General features: G+C 35.8%; 1 protein-coding gene across 5 annotated transcripts in view; it reads right to left on the bottom strand.

The window, feature by feature from the left end:
• Nucleotides 1-23855, bottom strand: part of SPOCK3 (sparc/osteonectin, cwcv and kazal-like domains proteoglycan (testican) 3) — a 229700-nt gene that overhangs the window by 115640 nt on the left and 90205 nt on the right. For 4 of the 5 annotated variants that reach the window (XM_009330713.1, XM_009330714.1, XM_009330712.1 and 1 more), the window contains one exon: nucleotides 7811-7925. The exons of the other annotated variant lie outside the window; for it this stretch is intronic. In XM_009330713.1, the coding sequence (XP_009328988.1) occupies nucleotides 7811-7925 (115 nt within the window). The remainder of the gene's footprint in view (nucleotides 1-7810; nucleotides 7926-23855) is intronic. 5 annotated transcript variants of the gene reach the window in all.

Below are 23855 nucleotides of genomic sequence, written 5' to 3'. Positions count from 1 at the left end.
GCAAAGAACCAGAAAGCCTTCAGTAGATTCAATAGAGCTTGGAGCATAAGAATGATTAAGTGTTTCTGTGTACAACTACAAATCACAGTAATGAATCAGACTAAAATTTCCAATAAGGGACTTAACTGCACCAGCTGGCCTTCTTCAGCAGTATTATAATGTGAAATGATGACATCCTAAATAGTGGTGTTTGCAACTTTCACACAATCTGCCCAAAGCAAGTCCTTTGTTTTGCTTCAGCTTTTTGGAAGTCTTTTTTTGAAATCATAATAAAATGCTGCAGCACCTAACAATGCAGAAAAGCTACAAAGCTATACTGTTCCTTCTTCTCTGCTTCTTTTCCTTTTTTCTAATCAAATGAGAGCAAGACTCTATTTGATTCTAATCAAACAGAGCATCTTCCACATCAGTTCTAACAGACTCTCTTTCGAAACTGCTTGGACTACTTAATACAACTACAGATTTGCAGTTACAGCTTTTGTTTCTTTTTTTTTTTTAAATCAAAAACTTAGTGGTAGCAAGTCTAAATTGAAAACCCTCTTTCTTTTATTGTAAAATGAGAGTGACAGTAAAATACCTCAAATTCCAAAGTATGATGTTTTGGAGATCCGGGATACGTGTCCATATGATAGGAACAGAAAAAATACATATACATGTGTACACATTTATTTATATGTATGCATGTACATGTATGTGTGCACATGTGTGCATGTATGTATGCGTGTGTATTTTTCTTATCGAATGGACCTCTCACATTCTTGGACTTGGTCACTTTTTATGCCTGGGGACATAATCTCAGCCATGCAGTACCACAGCATGGGAACAGAAGAGGTTTCGGTTTGCTTTCGCAGCGGAATCAGTGTTACAGTTCTGCAGCACTTGAAATTTACTCTGGGCTTCTGTCACATCATGCATAACAGGAAAAGGTTAACCCATCTCATCCTTCAGGGCCCAGCACTCATCAATTCAAAGCTGAGATGGAGCATTTTCCTCGTGTTATAATACGAGGTGAACACAGCCAGGGAAGAACTTCTGATAATCCAGCTCATATAAAACAGTACTGAGACTGGTTTTCCACATTCTTCAAAAACACTGTAAGAGGGCAGGAGTCAAAGGCAAGATAATGGACTAGATGACCAATGATTTGAACCAAATCAGCACTTGGAAATGTCATTTAAGTCAAAAGCCTAAAGGAAGTTGTAATAAGATTAAGTGCTAGCACAAAATCTATCAAACTATCCCACTACCCTACCTTAGTAAATTAGATTAAGTGATACAACATTTTTACCACTATCAGCTTCTGTGAGTCTACAATAAAGAGACACTCTTTAACGTGCTTTAATAGTGAAATCATGGTAACTTGAAGACTGCACCCACAAGCAGAAATATTAGATAATTTTTGTTAATCCCTAAATTCAGGTCCTACTCCACACAAGCTTAGGGGCAGGAAACAATTCTCACTAAACCTAACTTCATTTCATAGAACACTTAAGAAACAGCAGAGGAAACATTTTACCCAGATAGCAGCCACCACTCCTTAATTCTTAAAATAGTGAATTCTGCATCATTAGGCCCTCTGTACTACTCACCTCCCACCCAGCTTCACATTTTATAGAGGTCCAGTCTGCACACTTCTCTGGAACCTGCCTTGTGGAGCTCTAATACAAAAAGAGCAATTATAATGTTTTGCTTCTTTGTTTTAACTTAGTTAAATGCTTACTTGTTATGACTCTTTATCCAGCACTACTGAATTCCTGTCATTTTCCAGGTAAATCATGATCTGTAACTGAAATGCTTTTACCATGATTAGAGTCACCTCTCCTACCTTAATCTTTAACAAAATGGGTTAATTTTTTTAGAATTGCTAGTATCATCAGAATCTATTGCTTAGTTAATATACTCATAAAGAAGATCCAAAAAGCTGCACACCTCTATGACAAGGCAATTCTATTCCTCTTACGAACACCTTCCCTACGTTATTAAAATGACACAGGTATAGGCTGCTACCATAAAGAAGAAAAAAGAAGTACAAAAACAAGACAAAGAAGGGACTGTAAATGACTGTAAGGCATAATCTGCAAAGAGAAAGAAAATAAATCATATATAAAAAGATGTGCTACAAAAGGAATGATCCCTTATTTCTAAATAATTCCCCAGAGATGTCCTATACCTAATACATGAAATAAAAACTAGATCTGGAATACCTGAATTGAGTTACAATTGCTTCCTACTCTGAAACCTAAGAATACATGATTGGAGAAGGTAAGAAATCCAATAGAAAGAAAAAGAAAGTTCGAGGTCCTTACACAGGTAAGGAGGAGTAGCTGTCAGTCTTTAAACATTTCAATTCCATCTTAACATGCCATGGATATAACATGGCAGAGACAAGCGCAATCTATTTCTCCCATAGCAGGGAACTGTTTTGTTAATCTGCACATTTTACATAAACAAACCCATAAAAAGCATAGCAAGACCTTCACGATGGGCGCAGGGGGCATAATGTATGGTGTGGAATTCATAAAAGAGACAGATATGCATTTACCTAGAAAAATTGCACATGCATTTAATGCATTGATTAATTTAATGCATCCAAGCATTGAATGATGTAATGTATCCAATCAATTTTATGCAGTACATTTCTTTAACTTATGGAAGAAGAAAAAGAGACTGTTTTATCAGATTCCACTAGGATCAATCAGTACAAGGTTAGTCGGTAGGTTCTAATATACCAAAAACACTCAGATTTACTCGGCCCAAAACTGTCTTGCCGTTTCCTCATTTCCAGAGCTTATACACAAAACATTTCTAAATATTACTGAGCAAGTCACCACTTCCCCAGTTTCTTGCAGTAAGCAGTCGAATCCTGGAATGGACTGCATAATGACTGGGTCTCAACTGAATTAACCTCATTTGTAAATTGTCTCCTGCAGCTGGTTTGAGATAAAAGCAAAGAGAAACATTTGAAGTAGATAGATGCTTCCCCCTCCGCCACCCCCTTCTCTCATCTTTAAGCATTAAGCTTAAATATTTTTGTTTTGACAAACATGCAGCACCAAAAAAGAACTTCAGTAAAAGTAATCCAACCAAAACCGCAGGCACTATCCCATGTTTACTGTTATGCTTAGATTAAAATTCTCTGCTGGGTGGCAACCCTGCCCCATTTTTTCAAGTTTTCTACAATCCTGCTCTTCACCTGCAGCTAACCTACTTGCTTAGAACTTCACCTATACACTGCTTGGTTTCGTACAGTAGCCCATGATTCACAGGATGTTATTCTTGGAGCAATTTACATGATGTGTCACTTCATATTATAATTGTCCATTTCAAATCTAAGATGAAGTTAACAGACTATTTATCAGGACCTGCAAATCTCCGATAGCTCATTGCTGGACTAACTTTTCAACTTTTCTGAGCCTGGTTATCTACCATCTTTCCACGGCCTTAATGAGTTCCTACATGTTGTGGTGTCACCACAAACTCTTTCCTTCTTTGCTCAAAGTGATGACTGCAAGTACGTGAAGATTTAAGTATTTGTCTTTACCATCTGCTGCTCTGCATATACAAAGAGCACACATTCCATTGCAGGTATTCTGAAATATCCATTACCACCTACAGCCCTCCTCCTTTGACTCACCCCTTTTTATTTCTGTCCAATTCTCTTCTGGCTGAACATTCACGTAACTTTTCTCCTCTTCCCCAAGCTCACAGGGGTGAACTCATAGTTCCCAGAGATTCTCAGAACCACAGATTCAAATAATTAAATCTCCTGAAAGTGAAGTGACTGAAAACTAAAACGAGTGGACAAATTTCTTTTAGTACAATGACTATCCTGCTTGTCACCATAACATTCACATCACTGTATCACAGCATTGGCAATTCTGTATTCCGATATTCTACAAGTTGTATTTGTAACTGAATGAGGTATACTCCAAAGCATTTCATTATTGCACGTACAGACACTTTACAGGGTTTTTTCCCCATAAAGCCTATCACTTAACCAATAAAGATAAATCGGAAAGCACGAAGGAATGGTAAAACACCATTTAGGCAAAAGGAAAAGTTAATGTCAATCTCCAGAGTTTCAAAGGATCAATGAAAAATTCTATTTTACACCAGACTTTGAATTATTTGTTTATCATGCATTCTAGTGCAGGCAGCTACTCCCTTCCCACAGCAATACACATGGAAGTACCTGGATAAATAACATTAATATATAACCTGCATGTTTTCCCCTCTTAAAGTACTTCCTCTTTCTTTCATAGGACACAGCTAAGAGCACAGCACACAGAAAACAGCTTCCAACACAGTTATAGCCAGCAGAGATGCAAAGGCAATTACCTACTACCAACAAAAATCTGGCACCTCTAACCATGCCCCTATACTTTCTAAAGCTCTGGTACTCCAAACTACTCTCATGACCAATGATCTACACCACTTATTTCACCTTTCTGTCAAATACTGTTCAGTCTTTCCAGGACAGTACATAAAGGAAGCTCTTGCATCAGGATGCTGTGGCACTGTAGAAGCATGCTAGAAGAGGACTTGTCATCTTGGCAGTCTTCCAGAAAAGGAAACAAGCCCTGTGTGCAGTACCTCAAGACTGAGGGGAAGCCATGACCTCTGCTGCCATGGAAACTGAAGAAATAGCAAAACCACAGGCTTGCCTGACCCACACTACCATGAAAAGGACAGTGAGATGCAGTACCTGGTTTTGAAACCACAGAAAGGCAAGCACACTGCAGCAAGAGCACAGTGCTGAGATCCCCGAGATAATACAAATTTTAATACTTCTGAAAGCACAGGCAGAATCATCCCATCAGTAGAGTGTACTGTCACGTTAATTAATCCTGTTGGACCATGTCATATCACATCACTATGTGATGTGATCCCTTGCAGATGGCTGGGATATCCACTGATCACATGCTTCATTGTGTGGTACTGAGGTACCCTCAGTAATCCATACAGGGCTACAATAGCTTGGAAATTGTACTGTACAGATAAGAACACCTGGGACAGCACGGACTGAATAACAGAATGTCCATGCTTAAGTGTTTTTTCTGCAAGTCAATTTCTAACAAAACAAGAAATTACTAATGTGATTTCTCCATTTGATACAATTATCAGCCTTCACCGATTACCAACATCTCTGTCTATGCTATTACCTCAAAGAGTGACAGAATTTATATACAGAATTTTACGAACAAGGTAACAGGGCTGCTTGGAAATGCTGCTTCTACTAACAGGGAATTTAACTGTAAATCTGAGAATTTCAACTTGATGATACTCCAGAATAACCTATTAAGCTATAACAGTGTATTTCAGGCTCCTTTCCCTGGGGTAGCCCAAAGGTGCCCAGAAACCTTTTATTTATCTTGGAGGTATGCAAAGTCTCCTCTTCCCTGACTGTCTCTTGAGGATAGTCTTTGCCACTGTATCAGTTCATATGCTTAAAATTAGTCTTCCTGTGCAAGAGTCTTGGGAATAATCTCTGGAACATCTATGGATCTATACAGCAAATATGTCCAAATGGAAATCTATGGGCAAGTTCTTCATGAAGAGTTCCCAGTAATCCATGAAAAAGGCCTCAATTATGTTTCCAGAAGACATCCCCAACTGCCTTTTCTTAAAAAACAATAAAAAATAAAAAAATAAAAATTATTCAAATTATCAAATCTTTGAATAACGCCACATGCGCACACACAGAGAAAAAGTGGAAAGGGAAAATTTTTGGGATGAAATTTTGTAAAGATTAATTCCCAACAGATTGAATACACACAACTGATACATTAGAAATGGATACAGGTAGGTAATATAACCTGACAGTTGATAATATAACTTTTCTCATCTAATTTTTACCAAGGCTTATAAATGAGTGGACTAGTCCTTTGGGAACTTGGAAAAATAGATCGCTCTGTTGAAAATCAATATGCAAATTGTAGATATCAGTGAAGGTATAAAATCTTGGGCTAAATAAGTTAATAGAGATAAAGAGACCAGCAGACACGACTGCTTGTGAATACGCTATTCATACTGTTACCTCGAAGAGATACATACATACACAGAAAGGTGTATGTACTACTGCAGAACCATACTACAGAAAGGTCAGAGGCGGCATGAAGAAAACTTCTTTAGAAAGAAAGCATAAAGCAATCGATTTCTCCTTGAACCTAGTAATCTGGGGAACAAGGAGATCTAAGCTTTGGAAATCTGTGTCCTGGCTCAGGACAGGTGGGTAGAGAATTGCTTCATCTAGCTTACAAGACTAGACTTGCAGTGCTTATTACAATAGCCAAGTTGCTGCCATTCCGAAGTCTCCCATTATGAGATTGCATTATATTCAGACAACCTTTGCCTCTTAAAATACTACCTTTCTAAAAGCGTGCCAGGGACTGTGGGAGGAGTAATACAGGTATGAAGGCAGATGTCAATACATTTATTAATTCAACCACTGTACGCAGCGTCATCTAGTCTAAAAAAGTTTTCAGCCTTTACCTACTGCATGTATACTTAATTTGGAGATACCATTTTTTCACTGTTTTCAATAATGTGTGTAATACTTCTCAGAAATTTCAAATGATTGTGTTGTCTTTTCACAGTTGACATATTCCCCTGACAGTTCACATGCAGCTGAAATTAGCCTACCTAGCTTTGTCTGATAATCTTTGCACCTTACACAATACTTTATCAAACCAAAATGTCTAGCTCTACACTGAGATTGTTTGATATAAACAGTATAGCTCTACAAATAATGTAGAGCTTTTTTGTTAGTTAACCGCAGCTGCAGATTGAGGGTAATTTAAACTTTTCCTTTCACTATGTACTATCTTGCTTCTTTGAAAAGCTACAGATGGGTTTATTTAAACATAACTAGACACTGAGAAGAACGTTCCTTGTATCATTCATAAAACTGTACCAGCTCTCTAAAAAGCTTGAAATGATTCTCTTACATCAGACAAGAAAGTCTCTATTTTCCTTAGCTCTTTTCAGCCCCTACTGAGCAAAGCACTTTAACACACACTTATTTCAATCATGTTATTGAAGTTTAGCCTTTCCACTATGCTGTTGAAGTGCAAAAAAAATGAACAATCCCAAGTCAAATATGAAACCTGACTCCATCCCCTGAGCAAACAACAATCTCATGACTCAGCTAAGTGTATGGTTCAGCCCCCTACAAATTCACTTTCTGCCCCAGATAAAGCCACAGAAGTACATTAATATTTTGCCACTCTAAGACCTACATAAACAGAGCATCTGGAACTGTTCTCCCAAAAAAAGGTAAGAATAAAAATCATCTATATTTTGATTCCGGAATAACTTTTTCATGTATTTGTTCCTTATATTTAACCAGTCCAGAATGCAAAGAAAATTGGAATGCATAGAAGAAGAAAAAAAAAACCCAAAACCCAAAAAACTTATACTATAACAGGCCATTACCTACACTTTTAACAGGCAGTTTTGAGTTCTCTGGCTTCATTTCTGAAGTGATGAAGTCGAAGTAATGTACAGCAGCAGGACATTATCACAATTGTTATATTCATTTGGTACTGGCACAGTTGGTATTTCCTTAAATGTATTTGTATCAGCAGCTTGTGATATTTAAATATGTACACCCTCTAGTTTACCAGCCTATCAAAAAAATCAAATATTAAACATTCTAATCAAATTATGCATACATAATTACTTCTAAAATCCACTCCTACTGTGCTCATATGTTGTTAAATAACTGAACTAATTATAGCATATTTATGGTTTACAGTCAGTCACGAACACTACAAAAAAAGTCTATAGGATTAACTTTTAAAGTATTTACCTGTGTGTAAGCCTTCGGTGACTAATGCAAACAGCAGTTTGTTGATCCTGCGCAACACAGACCTTATGGCGACTACATTTCATCTTTAAACATGGATCTTTAGCCGGATCTAAAGCTAAAAATAATTTTAGAAAATTGTTAACAATTATCTAGAAACATGCAATTAAGAAAAGAAACACACTACACACAAAACCCACCAAATATGTGGAGGGGGGTTGGCCTGCTGCTTGTACAGCATGATGGACTGAAAGGCACTGATTTTCACCAGGATAAAATGCAGCACACTCAATGATAATGCAAAATGAAGCTGTGCAAAATTCCTTACCAAGGAAAACGGACCTTCATGAAACATGTAGACTTCTGTATATTCTCATACAATAGTATTTTTATGACTAAAAAACAGTGGAAGTACCCTATCCAACTCTCTCCTGGTCAACATTTGTAACAAAGATAATCAAAGGCTGCTGGTTTTTGCTGTAGCTGAAAACACTTTTTTAATATTAGAATTTGCTTAGGACTTTTAGGAAATCTGCATACCCATTATGTCATTCAGAGCACCAAATGCCCAAAGAAAACAATTTTGAACTGGATTCTGTTGTCTACAGTTCTCCATTTCAGTCATGTCACTTCTAAACAGAATTAGGTTTGTGATTTTTATAGCTCAGAAGCCACCGCATTTCTGAAATCACAATAAAATCATAAGCCAAAAAGTAATGGAAAAGAAGTCAGAAAGGCAAATGACATTTGATCAGGAGTTTGGAACATCTGTTCATTCAGATGTAGGCTGCCACATCTCCCACATACAAGATCTTTTTAAAAGCTGTAAGCCAGGATGCTAATAAAAAAAATGTACTTCTACTCAATCCATTTCTTGTTATTCCTACTATGAAATAATAACATCTACTAAGCTACGCTGCACAGTAATAATTCAGTAAGACATAAATGGTGATGTCCTGGTCCATAAGCAAATTAACCCAGAGAAGAGGGAAAGCATCCATTGGCTAAAATCTGTGGTCATGTAGCTAAGAAAGTACTCACCAACACATTCTTTAAACAATTGTAATTTTCTCACTGTAATCCCCAAATACTGGTATTTCTACCTTGAAAGTAGTTTCCCTTTCCTGCTTACTAAGACACAGCTGGGTTCTTCCAACTCAACATTAAGTGATGAATAATGACACTGTCTGAATTTACTGAGAAATTGTAACTCAGATGAGATTTTAGTAAAAGAAAAAGCATACTAAAACATGCAGGTGAGTGATTTGTATGACTCCATCCTTAAATACAAATTCTACCTGCAATATTCTAGGTCTCTTATTTCTGCTTTGTGGAGTTTTTTGTAGCTGGTCCTTTAGTCTTTAATCCACACTCATCTTTGAACTACGCTTCGAACTACAAATACTAATTTCTGGCTATAACACTAGAAAAGCCAAACAATCCTGTTTGTTACTCGTGACTAAATTTGTATAGCATATTTCTTGAGTAACCATGCCTACATGATAATACAGAAAAGTTCATGCCAATTTATGCTCTCACAAGAAACAATCAACTTCTGATCTCTGATCTCCACGGTGTCTTTCAGGTAGATCTAAATATTCCAAAACCAATTTATTGCTACACGTAGCCTTTTTTTTTTTTTTTTAAGCTTAACACTCCTCAAAAAAACCCAAACCAACAAACAACCCACCCTAATAAGTTAAACACCAAAGCCTAGTTTAAAGAGACACTACTGAAAATCCTAGATCACAAAATCAAGCAAGAAAGCTATGAACAACTAGAATTCAGTTTTCCTGTGTTCATCTTTTCTTTAGCATATTGCGATCCAGTCTTCAGTTATATTTCAGAAATGCTCTTTCCCCATTTTTCACATTTTCTTATAAAATATATATTTCTATACATATTTTCTGAAAGAAAAGTTATGTTTCTTCTGTTCTTCATGATCAAAAGTAAACTTTTAACCACACCTCTATTTGAGCTGTCAGATAATATAAACATAAGGCTGACTAACCATGTACCAGGAAACAAGAACCGGACTGATTAGTTATGCTTTTGACACATGACTTTGTGGCACGAAGTATGATTAAATATAGTCTAAGCAGTGACTTTTTCAGTTTTATTTCCTTCTTAACAGTATATTCAGCTGTGCAAAATATATACATAATATTACCAGCAAAGCAGAAAAGTGATGGAGTCATTAATATAATAATAATTCAATGCAGACTGAAAAGAAATATTTTGCTAATTACAGCATAAGGCATATGCAAAGATGCATTCCTCTTCCAGGTATTTTTATTTACTTCTACAGCAAACCAGCCATAAATCCACAATAAGTCATCCAGAATAAGTCTGACTACAACAACTCTAAACACGTGGTAAGTAAATGCAGCAAAAATGACTGAACTAGGATAACAGAGTTAGAGGCAAAATTAACAAGAGCATATTCAGTATCCTTCTCCAATACACTCCAGATTTTAGAACCCATGTCAAATACTTTCTCTGCTTAAAGTCAGGCAGAATGTAATGTCAGCCCCTGGTAAGCATGAACAGATTATCACTGAATGTACTAGTCCAAGTACCTCTTCCCAGAATGCTCCCTGATGAAGACACTAAGGTAGCAATACTGGAATATGATATTGGCGTATCTTCAGATAACTGTTCTGCAAAACTGAATAGGTTAATGGAATAGAAATACATGAGCAAGAGAAATCGGGAATCAGATAAGGATGCCGAGTTCAGTATCAAATAGAAAACGTTTCAGGAAAAGGGGTGAATGGAGGAGATATGTAACTTTCCATTCCCATTGAAATGGTTATTTCTTTTCCTGAGTTCTTCGGACTCTGAAGGTGTGTTTGACAATTCTATCAAAACTTAGCAAGCCATAACATATCTTTTTGGCAATGTTACAGGTAGAACCCAGTTTTACACTTATTATCACACTTTGCCTTTATGACAACATAAATATGGGTATCAAACTAGGGAAGACACCTAGTTTATTGCTGGAATCAGAATGACTTTACCCCTAGAAAAGAACTCCAGGGGCCAGAGTTAAGATTCAAAAAAAATAAACAAAAAACAACCGCTGCGCACACACCCCACACATCCCCCCCACATGCAAGTAAATGAAAACATTTTACTTTGTTTTAAAGTGTTTCTGCTGGCACAGAGAGCTCTGGGGCAAAAAAAAAAAAAAAAAAAAAATCAATGGAAGGCCAAAAGATCTAGCTAGGAAATCAAATTAGAAAATGGCTCTGAATGCGTAAGTGATGACAGAAAGAAGTGCTGGATTTTGACAGCACTATCAGAAAGAAAACTGTGGGGAAGAAAAAGAGACTATAAGAATGCTCCATTAGGTTCCTTATGTATTCAACAGGCATTTTCCACCAGATTTGGATAAACCAGATTGTTTAGAATTCTGTGTTAAAAAATACTTTTCTGTGCAGCACCCATTCATAAACTTCACCTTTTAAATGAAAGGTAACAATAGGTGTTCATTGTTGAGAACCTAATGTTAGAAATCAGTTGTGCAAGACAACAGAACATCTGCAAGCCAACCCCTTTCCTGGCCCTGTGTTGATACCAAGCTCAGCTGTGTTCTTGTCCATTTTTTTCCTCTAAGGATTTTCTTTGAAGAAAATCTAACAGCTTACAAAAAGGAAAGACTTATCCATAAATCTGACTAACTGATAACACATTCTGTGCATATGCACTGTTTGTTTCATTTGCTATGAAACGGATAAGTCAGGTTTGATTGGCCGTTTCTTTTAGGGTCAGCATTTGTTTTATAAACCAAAGTCAAGTACTGAACAAAACTTATGTGCATATGCACGTGCACACACCTGTGTATTTATAAGAGACATAAGAGTTTGTCTTGGCAGCTTTGTCCAGCTGCAGAGAAATTAAGAATTTTAAGGGATTTTTGACACCATCTCTACCAATTAGACATTGAAGAATATACCAGTGAGTTCATTAACTTCTCAAAGGTATTTCTTTATAGCTAACAGTTGACAGGACAGTCTGAGGGATACACCTGTTTTGGACATTTCCAAAGTGAACCACTTCCTGAGCTAGACTGGGCCCTCTCCTACTAAAGGTTTACACATAACACATGGACTGGAAGCCAGGACACATAATGAATTCCGGAATCTATCCAAACCTTACAGTACCAATTTAATCTTCCAGTATTTGCTGACGCAGTGGTTATAATGCCGTGTGTTCACCTCAGGTGTGGCATACTTTCATTATACAGCAAGAACGGCTACGGGACTGTGTTAGTACAGGGGCTACTGTGTAAGCAGAGTGAGTAAGCCAGCAGAGCCGCAGATGCCAAAATCACAAGACCATCTTTAGATTCAAAGGCATGTTCATCGACATTAACTCACATTATCACTCAGTGGCCTGCTGGATTTCTTGTTCTCTGCTAGCTATGAACGAATGCCCTACAGAAGTCTCTTTTCCTCATCTTATGCATGATACATGGCCTCACTTTTTCCAATACTTTTTTGTGAAGATTTCTTAGCTACTGAACCAGTTTTAGTGACGCAAAAGCCACAGAAGAATGCATGACCTTGGACGCATTTTTTAAGAAGCTGCAGTATCTTAAAAGAGCAAGGGACCGACCAAATAAATCACTGATATAAAAACACGGATTTTTGGAATGTGAAAAAGTCAGCTACCTGAAGGGTCAATGTCTACCTGGACTGACACTGTAGCTTAGCAAGCCAGAAGATAAAATACAGAAAGAAATGTTGCCAGAAACTGTGAAAAGCAGTGCAACTCTTTCTCTTTTTTCTTTCAGTATCACATGCTATAGTCAACCCTATACGATGAAGTACATAGGATGTAAATTTTATTAACCTCTTTTGCACAATCTCACATTTTTAATTTTTAACCTTTTTAAAAATGGTAAACTTATGGACTGCATTAGTGATTTTCCCAGCTTTGAAAGGACTAAAAAAAATTAGGTATTTATGAAAGCACGGAAATGGCTTGCCTTTTTTTTTAAACCTGTTTTACTTCACACCTGGAACAGACAAATGTACAATTTTCATGGAAAATGAAGGCTAAACCACAAGAAAAACATTTTCCAAAACCGTAGTCTGAAATTTTTCATGCTGGGGAAGAACTGGACTCCCCTTACAATGCAGAGACATATCTGACTATGTCCAGTCTCTACATGGAGTCATCCTAAAGATCTTAAACTACTATGAAAATGCATATATTTATCCCAGGAGAAGTACCATTGACTTCATCTAAGCGTGTAACTCAGTTAACTCAGGAAATACATGGCATCGAATCTTTAATTCTTCACTGCATCTTCTAGCAATCCCTGACAAAACTTGCCTGCTTTACTCCAGCTCACTCAGAGCATGCAGACTTGCACTGACAACACCACATATTCCTTCCCATTTCTGTTAAAATAAGCAGCTATGAAACAGTACAATGTTCCCACCAAAAATATCTCAAGTGTCAAAATCCCACTGTGGAGCCATTTATGTATCCCTCAGAGCTATTTTCTTCAGCATGAAACAAACATCAATCTATGAGTTTTTATCTGATTCACATTTACTAAAATATATTCATAATTATGAAGATTATTTTTTCCCCATAACTGACATGAAAATGTAGTTTGTACAGCACAATTATATTGTCATTAAAAATAAGTGATGGTTTCCACTATGGTGAGAAGACTCCAGACGTAAGCAATAGGTTTATTTAAGGCTTGACAGAAATCATTTCTTTATTAGTGGCTATAATGTATCAGCTGACTTTCTAGGAAGTCTGATACAACCACCTTCTAAAGACACAGGCCTGATCTTAGCTTTATCAACTTGATAATATTCAGCTTTATTTAGCTCCTAATAGTCAGAAAAGTGTGCGTGCTATAGGTTATTTGCCTATATGCCTACTTTACATTTGTCCATATATTTCCCCAAATTAATATCAAATGTTGTGTTAATTAAATTTCAATAGGCAGAAAAATATCATTGTCACAAGAAGTATTACAAAGGTATAAAATGCTTTGTAATATCTTCTACTTCTTTAAGAACTTATATTGAAAATTAAAAATAATTTGCTCTCTGCTGAAAAATTATGGAACAGAATTAGGACTGCCTGGTGACTTTTATAGATGGATATGGATGCTATTCTCACATGCTAAGGAAGCAATTAATATTCAAAAAATTGACTCAATTATTACTAATGGATGTATTTATTTATAATTCAAATTTGGAAGAGCAATTCAGCAAAGCTTCCCATTATCTCTTCTGTAAGTTAATTTACAGCTAGCACTCCCGGAAACTAACATTAGCCAGAACATCATTTTTATTGGGAATATAACAGGAAATCAATATTAGCAAGACATAACATAGGAATCCTCTTAACAGGAGCTCTGTGGCAGAAACCACAGTAAATTACCATTATTTCACAATCTGCTGAGTGCATTCTGACATGTTCCTAATTTTCCATTCCCAGCAAAATGAAAGGGGAAAAATGGTTAAGGACAAAGTTTTCAGACTTAAATTCTATTTCCCTCCTCCAAAGTTTGTGATTAATTTCTGATGGGCAAAATAAGAACCAGCTAGACATTTTGCTTTATTACACTTACTAAAACTTAAGCTATATTTTGAGTATCCCATGGGTGGTTTAATTCCTCTAGTTTAAAAGGCAGGTCTGACTTCTTTGCCTACAAAGTTTTCACATTTGACAATGGTGGGAGAAAAATATAAATTACCTAGAAGTTTTAACTAAAATATTAATGATTAGGTCAAACGCCTAGGTTACAACCCTAGGCAGACAGACATCTAGACGAGAATGACTCATATTGCCTGCTTTGATAAAATACACAATTCCTGAAGATACCTAAAGACCATCAGTGTCTTTACTTCTCCATTTTGAAAGACGGTGATTTCTCACCTCCTGAAGCAGAATTTCTCACTGAGAAATGTGTTGGGTCTAGAGAGATGAGCAGACTCCCAGCACCACAATTTCCAGAAACAGTAGGGAAGAGAGGAAGGCAGAACACATAAACACTCAGTTGATATTTTCAGCTAACGTGGAATCCAGATAAATGTTTAATTACAGTTAATAGTGATAGTGGTTATTTTTTGCCTAAATTGTACAGTGATCAGCATCCAAAATTTGCATCCATGCATATAGGCCCTCCTCAGCCACAGATGGTTTGAATCCATACTGCTATGGATTCATAGCAAGACATCCCTGTCTTGCTGTGCAACATACCTACTGAGAATAAACACCTTTTAACTTCAACAAGAAAATGAATCATTATGCAACTAACAATCCGAGATTCATGAATAAAAATGAGAGAATAAACAAGAAACAGATTACGTCAGTAACCTGATGGGGATGTTCTGAAAAAGAATCTCAAATTTTTGTTTCTTCTCCTAGGGACTGTATTTGCCATTTAAGACTCACTATATAACATGAAAAGTAGAATCGGTAGCTACAGCTGGACGTTCACAAGAAGAATCTTCTTGTATATTTGTTCCACCAGGCCACATGAATCTACAACTTCAGTAAGAAGGGTAGAGAGAAGGTTCTTCTGCAGGTGGCCAAGCAAGTAAGTAGAGATTAGATTCAAACCCCTGAACGTTATGGGCTGTCTAGAAGTCTGGTTTCTAACTTGTGAGCAAATGCCTCAACAATTAATGTGTCTGTGTGCACGGAGGTTGCTTCTACCCAAGAAACACCTACTCTCACGAGCGCTCAGAAGTCTCCATACTGCTGAATCAGGGACAATTCTGTAAAGCCTCTTATCAGGTTTCTGTTTAGATGCACCACTGTTCCTAGCATTTTATATTACTAAGCTCTGGTACATTAGCACTGAGTGCCAAGTTGCCCTGCAACAGTTGCAGTTATGCTAGATAAAGTTCTGAAACAGAAACATCTAATACTGAGTTAGAACCATCTAACACAAAATAAAGCACTGCCATATTTCCCTTTTGCTCACTGCTGCAATCAAAGTGTCAAAAAAAAAAAAAAGGGAACTAAAAATGCATTCATACTAATCATAATACGGTACCTGCTATTCGGGGTACTGTTAATGTAAGTTAAAATAATTGCTCAAAAAAATAAAATAAAAGCTGGCAGTCTCTATTCTTCCTCTGGAACAAACCCACTAAAGCTTGATCTCTTTTTCACAATTTCAAAATACTTCACTCATTCTTTCTCCACTCCCTTTAAAACAATCATCTTCATTGAGCCACACATTTTTTAGCCACTCGTGCAGAAGTGTAAGCCTTACTTATATGTCCTAATCCACCCCCACATTCTAGCTCACAGAAGACTAGGTATTTGTGTCCTGGAGAAGGGAAACTGCACAGGACATGTTCCACCAACAGCTTCTTTTCTATTGTAGCCTCCAACTGAGAAACTTTACTCTTAGCAACCTCAACAATATGATATGAGGGGTAAGCAAGTTTTTCAAGTGGGCAGATTCCAGGATGAACAGCTAGAACAGATAATTTATATAATAAAAATATGTCTGTGTGGGTGCATGTACCTGCATGACTAAATGTGTGTAAAACAGCTAGTAAGGATCTGTCCCCCACATTTTCTTTTAAACATAACTGTTTAAATAATCATACTTAAAAGCGTATTGTACTGCTGATTGCCAAATAACCACTATATCATTTAAGGACCTCCTAATTTTTTTTCCAAATGTCTTTCAAGTCTCAATCTCTAAAATCATCAAAAATGCAATCTCCTTGGACAACTTTTGCCCAAGCTCCACATTTCTGGCCTACACACTTCATCTCAAATTCAAACTGCGTGCTTAGCAACATCCACTGATGCACTCCACCATCTTTCAGCATTGCGGTAACCAATGTGCGTTAGATTTCTCATCTATGAAAGAGAGATGTTGCAACTCTTCATATACTGATGCTTATTAAATGTTTTGGTATCTTTACTATTAAACTTTCACTCGAAATCTTTAGAAATTAACAGGTATTACACTACCATAGACTGTAGTTTTCCTAACAGAGTTTTTACCTGAATGAAGGTTATATTTAATCCTACTTATTCACTTAGGTTTCAGGCAAGGGTGTGAGCATGGCTGGGTGAGTGGGGGAAATATGAAATATAAAACTTTCCTATCAAGATTTTAAGAGCAATTACTGACGCCAAATTTCTCAGACATTGGGTGCTTACCTTCAGACTTTCAGAAGACATTTAAGCAGTCTACTCCTATGATTAGCACCATTTAAAAAAAGCAAAACAAAAAGACCCCCACCAAAAATAAAACCAAACCAAAACAAAAACTACACACACTCTTTTGGCCCTCAAGAGGTAAGGCACCCCAAAATCCCTAGTTACTTTTGACAATCTTTGCCCAGGCCCACAGCCTGAAGTGACTGCATTTTTCTTTTTTCAATGGTTAGCAGTAATGGTTTTGTAATTTCTAAATTACAAGAAATTCTCCCCCTCACAAATATTTGTGAGCTCTGCTTCAAAAACTTTCCCATAATTTTGTGTTCTCTCTTTTGGGTATTCTTTGAAAGTTTACAAGAGAATAGCTTACCCATAGCTCAAAAGTTGATGTAAATGAGAAGAAAGTCCACGAAGTAAAAGTCAAATGCCACCCTTACTTCTATCTGTGCAAATTCAGAAAATATTCTAATTATTTAAATTGCCAAAAAAAGGAGTTACTTTGGACTCAGACTGGTGTAACTGACAACAAAATTAAAACAATTATATCCAGTTTCTTCTATATGTAAGAAGAAATTCTCAAATATTCTGCAAAAATATCCAAAACAGCTATAACTAGTAGAAATGCATGTGCATACTTAGCTGGCATCCTTTAGGATTTCAGCAGCTTTAGTGAAGCACATTTTCTAAATCAGAATGTCCACTTCCTTGATTTGGCAGAAAGAAATAACACCTTAACGACTACCTGAAAGTTCACAACAGTAATATATCACTAGCAAACGGTTAAGCATATTATCTTTTCCAAAATACACTAAAACATAATTTAGAGACATGCTGGCTGCGTCAGAACTGACTTCTGGGTTCTCCAACTCAGACAATCAGGGGAAAAAAACATTTGCATACCTATAACAGTAGAAAGGCATCTTCTTTAAACTTCTCCCACCTGTTATCTCACATGCCAAGATGATTACTCTTGCAAAACAACATGCTATAAGATGTATTTTAATTATTCCAGTCTCTTGGAGAACTGGTCAATTTCTGTATTTAATTATGTATTTGTAGGTTAAAATAAAGAGAGCATTTTAATCAGAATATTTTTTACTGTAATCCACTTCAGCTTTTAAATTTTTTAAACCAACTAAAACAGAATCAGTCGACTATTCATATAAACTATCTAATACATCAGCAATATACATATATATGTATTTTGAAGAAGCCTAGCGTAACAAAAATTACTAGGAAATGTACTTGTGATAAAACTGAATGAAGATCTCCACATAAAATACGTTCTGAAAAGAAGTCACAAAAGTTGAAATCACATCTTGCATCACAATATACAGAGCACATTAATTTTTGAGTCAGTTAAGCTTTTGTATACATCCTGGCTTAGACAAACCATCTATGAAAAGTTCTTTGAGCTTAAAATACTGAAGTTAAAGGCAAACCTCAAACACTTCTGTTTTCTAGTATTTAAAGATATTTCACTGTTAGAAGCTAACAACCACAAATATACCAAACCTGTAGAAGTTCCAAGTAGATTTAAGTGGCCATCAGAAAAAAGAGAAAAAACAAAAAGTAAGAATTTATCTTCTGTAAAATTATACGTGTAAAGAAATTGGACCTAATCCATTAAAAATTCATTTTGTAATGTTCCTTCCAGGTTTTCTCTTGGATCAGTAGATTCATGTTTGCATGAACCACTTCTGGTCTCCAGATTGAGAGAACCCTGTAGTTTGGAAATACAGACAGAACTACAGGAGTTCTGCAGTTACTAGCTTGTAATAAAGAAATCTACAATCTCAGTCACTTTTGAGTATGTACCTGTGTCCTGACTCATAGCTATCAACACCTGGCATAGACAGAAAAGGACGATATTGTGTATTCCCTGTACATGGACAGGATGGAGCAGAGAGTAGCTTGGAAGGAACACTGGAGATAAGAAGTCAAGCAAGGTGACTTCAGAGCGGCAGAGCAAGCAATACTTCAGACAGAGCGTTCCACAGCCAATCCTGGCCTTTCTCTCCAAAAGGCACCTTGACTCAATATAACAATTTGACGGCTTAGACTTATTTTTTGTATTAGCAGATGAATACGGAAAAGTGTCTAATGAATACCAGTGAGCATTTTACTAACAACCTGGGTTTATTACAACCACAAATATTTTTTATAGTACCAATATTCATCTTTTGTCTGACCTACAGATATTTTTTGCAGTTTTGGCTAAGTCCTGTTTTGAAATTTTGAAGGGCATACCTACCCATCTCACAGCACATGTTTCAATACATGAGGCAATCCATTTGTTTCCATCCACTAACACATTTTTATGAATGAAATGTTAGTTTAAAACCTGTGACCTGGAGATGACTTACAGGGAGAAAGTCTCATTTAAAATGAGACCTAGCTAAATAAAAAGCAAAGCCTGAATATATTTAATTGCATATTATGTAGTATATAAAAGCAGAGTAAATGTTCCGGAAGCATATGTTTCCTTTCTTTTCTATTTTTATTTAAAGCACTTAAAGTACTCTCTTGGGGCACGGGGGGGGGAACAACATAAAAATGTAACTTCTGGATCTGCCCTTTAGTCAGTCTCACTGATTCTCAAATCTAATATATTCAAGGTCCAAAATTTGTTTTTTGGACATTTTTTGGAAATTGTTTTTATTTACTGCTGGCCACGCAGATTCTGCCATGAGAGGTCAAGTAGTTTCTTAAAGTTTCACAGACAATAAATAATAGCACAATTTCTGTTAATTACATAAGAACTTCAGGCACAATCCTGAAATCCTGTCATTCTCTCACAATCGTGTCCATCAAAATGCAAGAACAATGCAGAGGTTACTAACAGGAATTTTACATGCCAATGCCATACTGCAACTTATTTGTCCTGGGATGTATGTTCTTTGCACACTGTAAATTAAAAATTAGTGAAGAGTTATGTATATGTCAACCAGAGATAAACAGGATTACAGAAACAGACAAGAAACATCTTAGTTAAGAAAACAACTTAAATAAGAAAACAGGTTTTTAAATCTGAGGTGGTTAAATAAAAATGCGCCAAAAAGGCAACTTTTAACATTTAAAATGTGCTTTAAGAACCGTCATTCTTCTATTCAAGCTCAAGAAAAACTATGTACAGCCTTTTTTCTTCTTTATATTCTTTGGTTGTTTTTTTTTAAGGGATTTATTAAGCTATTTCTTTTTCTCTCACCACTGAACAGTAATGTGCGATTTCAGATTTCATATTCTTAATAACTACCTCTATTAGCTATTTTACAAGCTTTCTTAATAAATTCCTGTGGCAAACATAAGAAAGTTCATTAGGCCATTAAGTGAGCCTGTAAAGAAGAAGCAGTCCTAGTACACACCAGAACATTTTCAGGCACACAGTCCTCAGGGACCAATGGCATCCTTGATTCAAGACAGTTAGCTGGGACATCCCAATACAGTAGACAGAAGCAGAAGGACTTTCAAAATGAAGAGATTTGCAGGACTGAAGTTTAGCAAGTTTGTGAAACACAAAGAAAGAGTTCCACATACCCTATGCCCACCATGCTGCCAGCTTAAGGTCTGGCGCTCTACCTCTAGCCAGTCACTGTAGCCCTGTACCACATTTCCGCTTTTCTGACATAACTATTTGTGGGTCTGAATGGCTACCTGAATCCATGATTTATCCAGGTTAAAAACAAACAAACAAATAAACAAACAATAAACTTTTTAATTTATCTTATGACAATTCAAGATTTGGTGACTCTACAGACGTCACGTCAGGGCATAAAGCAAAGGTAGCAGGGGAGCAGGAACGAGGGGTTAAACTGCTACTGAAGGCAAGCAAAATCTCGTATTATGGGCTGGGTTTAGCCTCACTAAAAATCCTTTATATAGCCTTTCTTAAAATAGATGTAAGAATTTACAATCCATTCAATGATTCTACAGAAATAAATAATGAAACAATTTGAGATCCACAACTAGAAAAACAGATGTGTACTACCCAGTGCACCTGAATTAGGAGCCAAGACTACGAACCGTATAAGACAAGGCACTTCCATGGTGTTACCACAGTAGAGAAACTTATAAAAGAGAAATAATAAAGAACCACTAAAGCACAGCATCAGATGATGAAGAAAAAGCACTATTAAATGTGCTGTTCCTCAGACATCTACAAAAGATCTTTTCAGGCAAGGGCTGGCTGAAAGTAATAAAAAGCAGTGGGAATATGTCTAACACAGGATTTGGTGTATTTTCTTGGTGAACAGGATTCCTAAACAAACCTAAATACCTGAAGCTGGAAACTGTTCACCAGATTAATATGTTGGCGCAGATAAAGAAACGGTGTCTTTGTAGGAGGACACCGAATTTCAGAAAGAACAGAACTGAAAAGCTGTTAAAAATATTTCATGCTTATTTACTATTAAGACTAAACTATATTTAAAGTGATATGTGATGCATTTTAATTGCAAAGTACTGCAATTTATCTTGAAAGTGATGGATATATATTTCAAGTTTTAAAACATCAATAGTTTTGCTATAAAAACTAGATCATGAGTGCATATATCAAATGTAGCAAAGTTAAATCTACATAACTGTTTTCACAGTCTTCAACTAATGGACCTTCATTAAACTCCCTTATGACTACCCAGAGCTTGCAAATGGGTGAATCAAATTATTTTATTGACTATGACTCTAAATGGTTTCAAGTTCACAGTACAGAAATGTATTCACAAATTATAGACATGTGTTTGCATGTATTTGCATATCCTTAGTTACCCAAATTATTACAGAACCAGGTAGATGAAACATAAAGAGCTAAAAGGCAAAGACTCAACTAAACTATAAGTGTTTGAAATTGTTTCAAAATCTGTTTCTACTGTAAAATGGTATCTACAATATTTCCACTGTAAACAGACATCTAATATAACCTGATACTATAAAAGCCAAAAATAATTCAGTGGAATGGTTTACAAGACATGTTATAAATATATCTACAAACCAACTATACTTTCAGGGTGTTCATCCTCCATGGAAATATCATTTCATATTTTTTCCATTACATGAAAATACTCCACTGTTCCTCCAAGGTATTTCTATTGAGCAAAGGAAAACATCCTTTGCACTTTAAAAAATTATGCCAGTGTCTTTCTGTATGCAATTTTATTCAATAGCTACACCGTCCAAGCTCTGCTACCATCTGTAGTCTAAAAATAAAATGTCCCAAAAGTATCCTGTATATTTTTATCTGATGTAAAAGTGAAGAAAAGATGTTAGCAAGTATTGTTGTGGGTTTTTTTTAATTTGAGAAAACATTGATGAAACATACATAAAAGGTACTAAAATATTCAACTTGGAATAGTCCAAAACACAAAACATCCAACTGCTTGTTTCTAAAACCACTAAAGGACAGAACTTGCCTTTTAGCAGTAACCAAATACAATTAATACAACATTCAGATTCATTCCAATAATAATACCAGCCCCACATGATTGTTTATTAAGAATTTACATTGTGATATTTATAGAAATATGTAACTATTTATGTTTGTATATACAATCTTATACAGTCAAAACATTTATTTAAATACATCTTTCTATCTTACATGTATATAAGCAGAAGAGAGTTCAATGGGAACAAGTACTTTTTGGACAAATGTCAGGTGTTGCTTTAAGGAATGGCAGTGGTGGATTGCAATGCAAGTCATAATATTTTTCCATCTTTCAAAATAACTTATATTTTGCAGCCCAGGAGTAAATACCACTCTACATTTTCATAGTAAGGGCTAACCTCCTGGAATCCTCGGACATACATTTCCATACAACCACTCTTATTAATACCAACAGAATTATACAGATCTGTCTACTTGAGCGATTTTGACATACTTAATTATATTAACATAAGAATGCCTTTCAAAATACACCTAAGTGAAGAGTGAAGTAAGACACTATGAAGACACTCATTGTCATATACACGACTATTGATTCCTTTAACAACAGACTTTTCAAATATTACAACAAAATATTAGCTTTAAGATTTGGGTTCAGATTAAGGATGCATTTTGAAAAAAAAAAAAGATGTATTATCCATATATAGTAAATCTATGAAAATCTTAGAAAGGCTTTAATAGTCATATAAATCTTTGGAAAATAATAACTATGTGTAGACCTCAAAGATATGCTTATATGGCACGCACCGGTTCCTCAAAAATACTACCTGCAAATTAATATGGGCATTGGCTAAACATAATTTGAAAAAGGTTCCCATACATTGCTGATTTCAAGCAGAATATGGATACACAAAATAATAAATGTAAATAATGAGAACCAATTTGTCTGACTACTAGTGATATTGACATGAAGTTACATGTGTACCGGGTACCTACGCCACAGCCTAAAAGACAAAGGGCTGTAACAGAGATTGAGTATTTTTTAAATGACAACTAACAATTTGAAAATACAGACATGAAGCTAAATATTCCACCACCACCTCTATTACATGTAGTCAGCTGTGGTTTATGCAGTTTAAAGGTCTTCATATTTTGTTCATATACAGATTTTAAAACTTCCAAATATCTATTTGTAATTTCATCATGTAAAGTTGCATAATTTAAATGAACAAAGAAAAAAAATATTTCTGTAAAAGCACTAGCAATTCCTATAATCCATTGTTTTCATAGAAAATAGAAAAAAATATCCTGTCTAGTAGACCTGGATCTTTTAATGCCAAAAAGACTCCCTGCTCATTCCATATTTTCACAGATTTATAGGTAAGTTTCTGAAAAGCCAAATATTGATAAAACAAATAAAATGAGAAGAAATAAAACACTGACAGAGATAAGTTAAGGATATTGTTTAGTTCTGTCCTCAAAGAACTTATCTTCCTGTATCTT

This window comes from Pygoscelis adeliae, unplaced genomic scaffold, assembly GCF_000699105.1.
Source record: "Pygoscelis adeliae isolate BGI_AS28 unplaced genomic scaffold, ASM69910v1 Scaffold167, whole genome shotgun sequence".
NCBI classification, from domain to species: domain Eukaryota; kingdom Metazoa; phylum Chordata; class Aves; order Sphenisciformes; family Spheniscidae; genus Pygoscelis; species Pygoscelis adeliae.
This window is presented reverse-complemented; position numbering and strand designations above follow the sequence as displayed.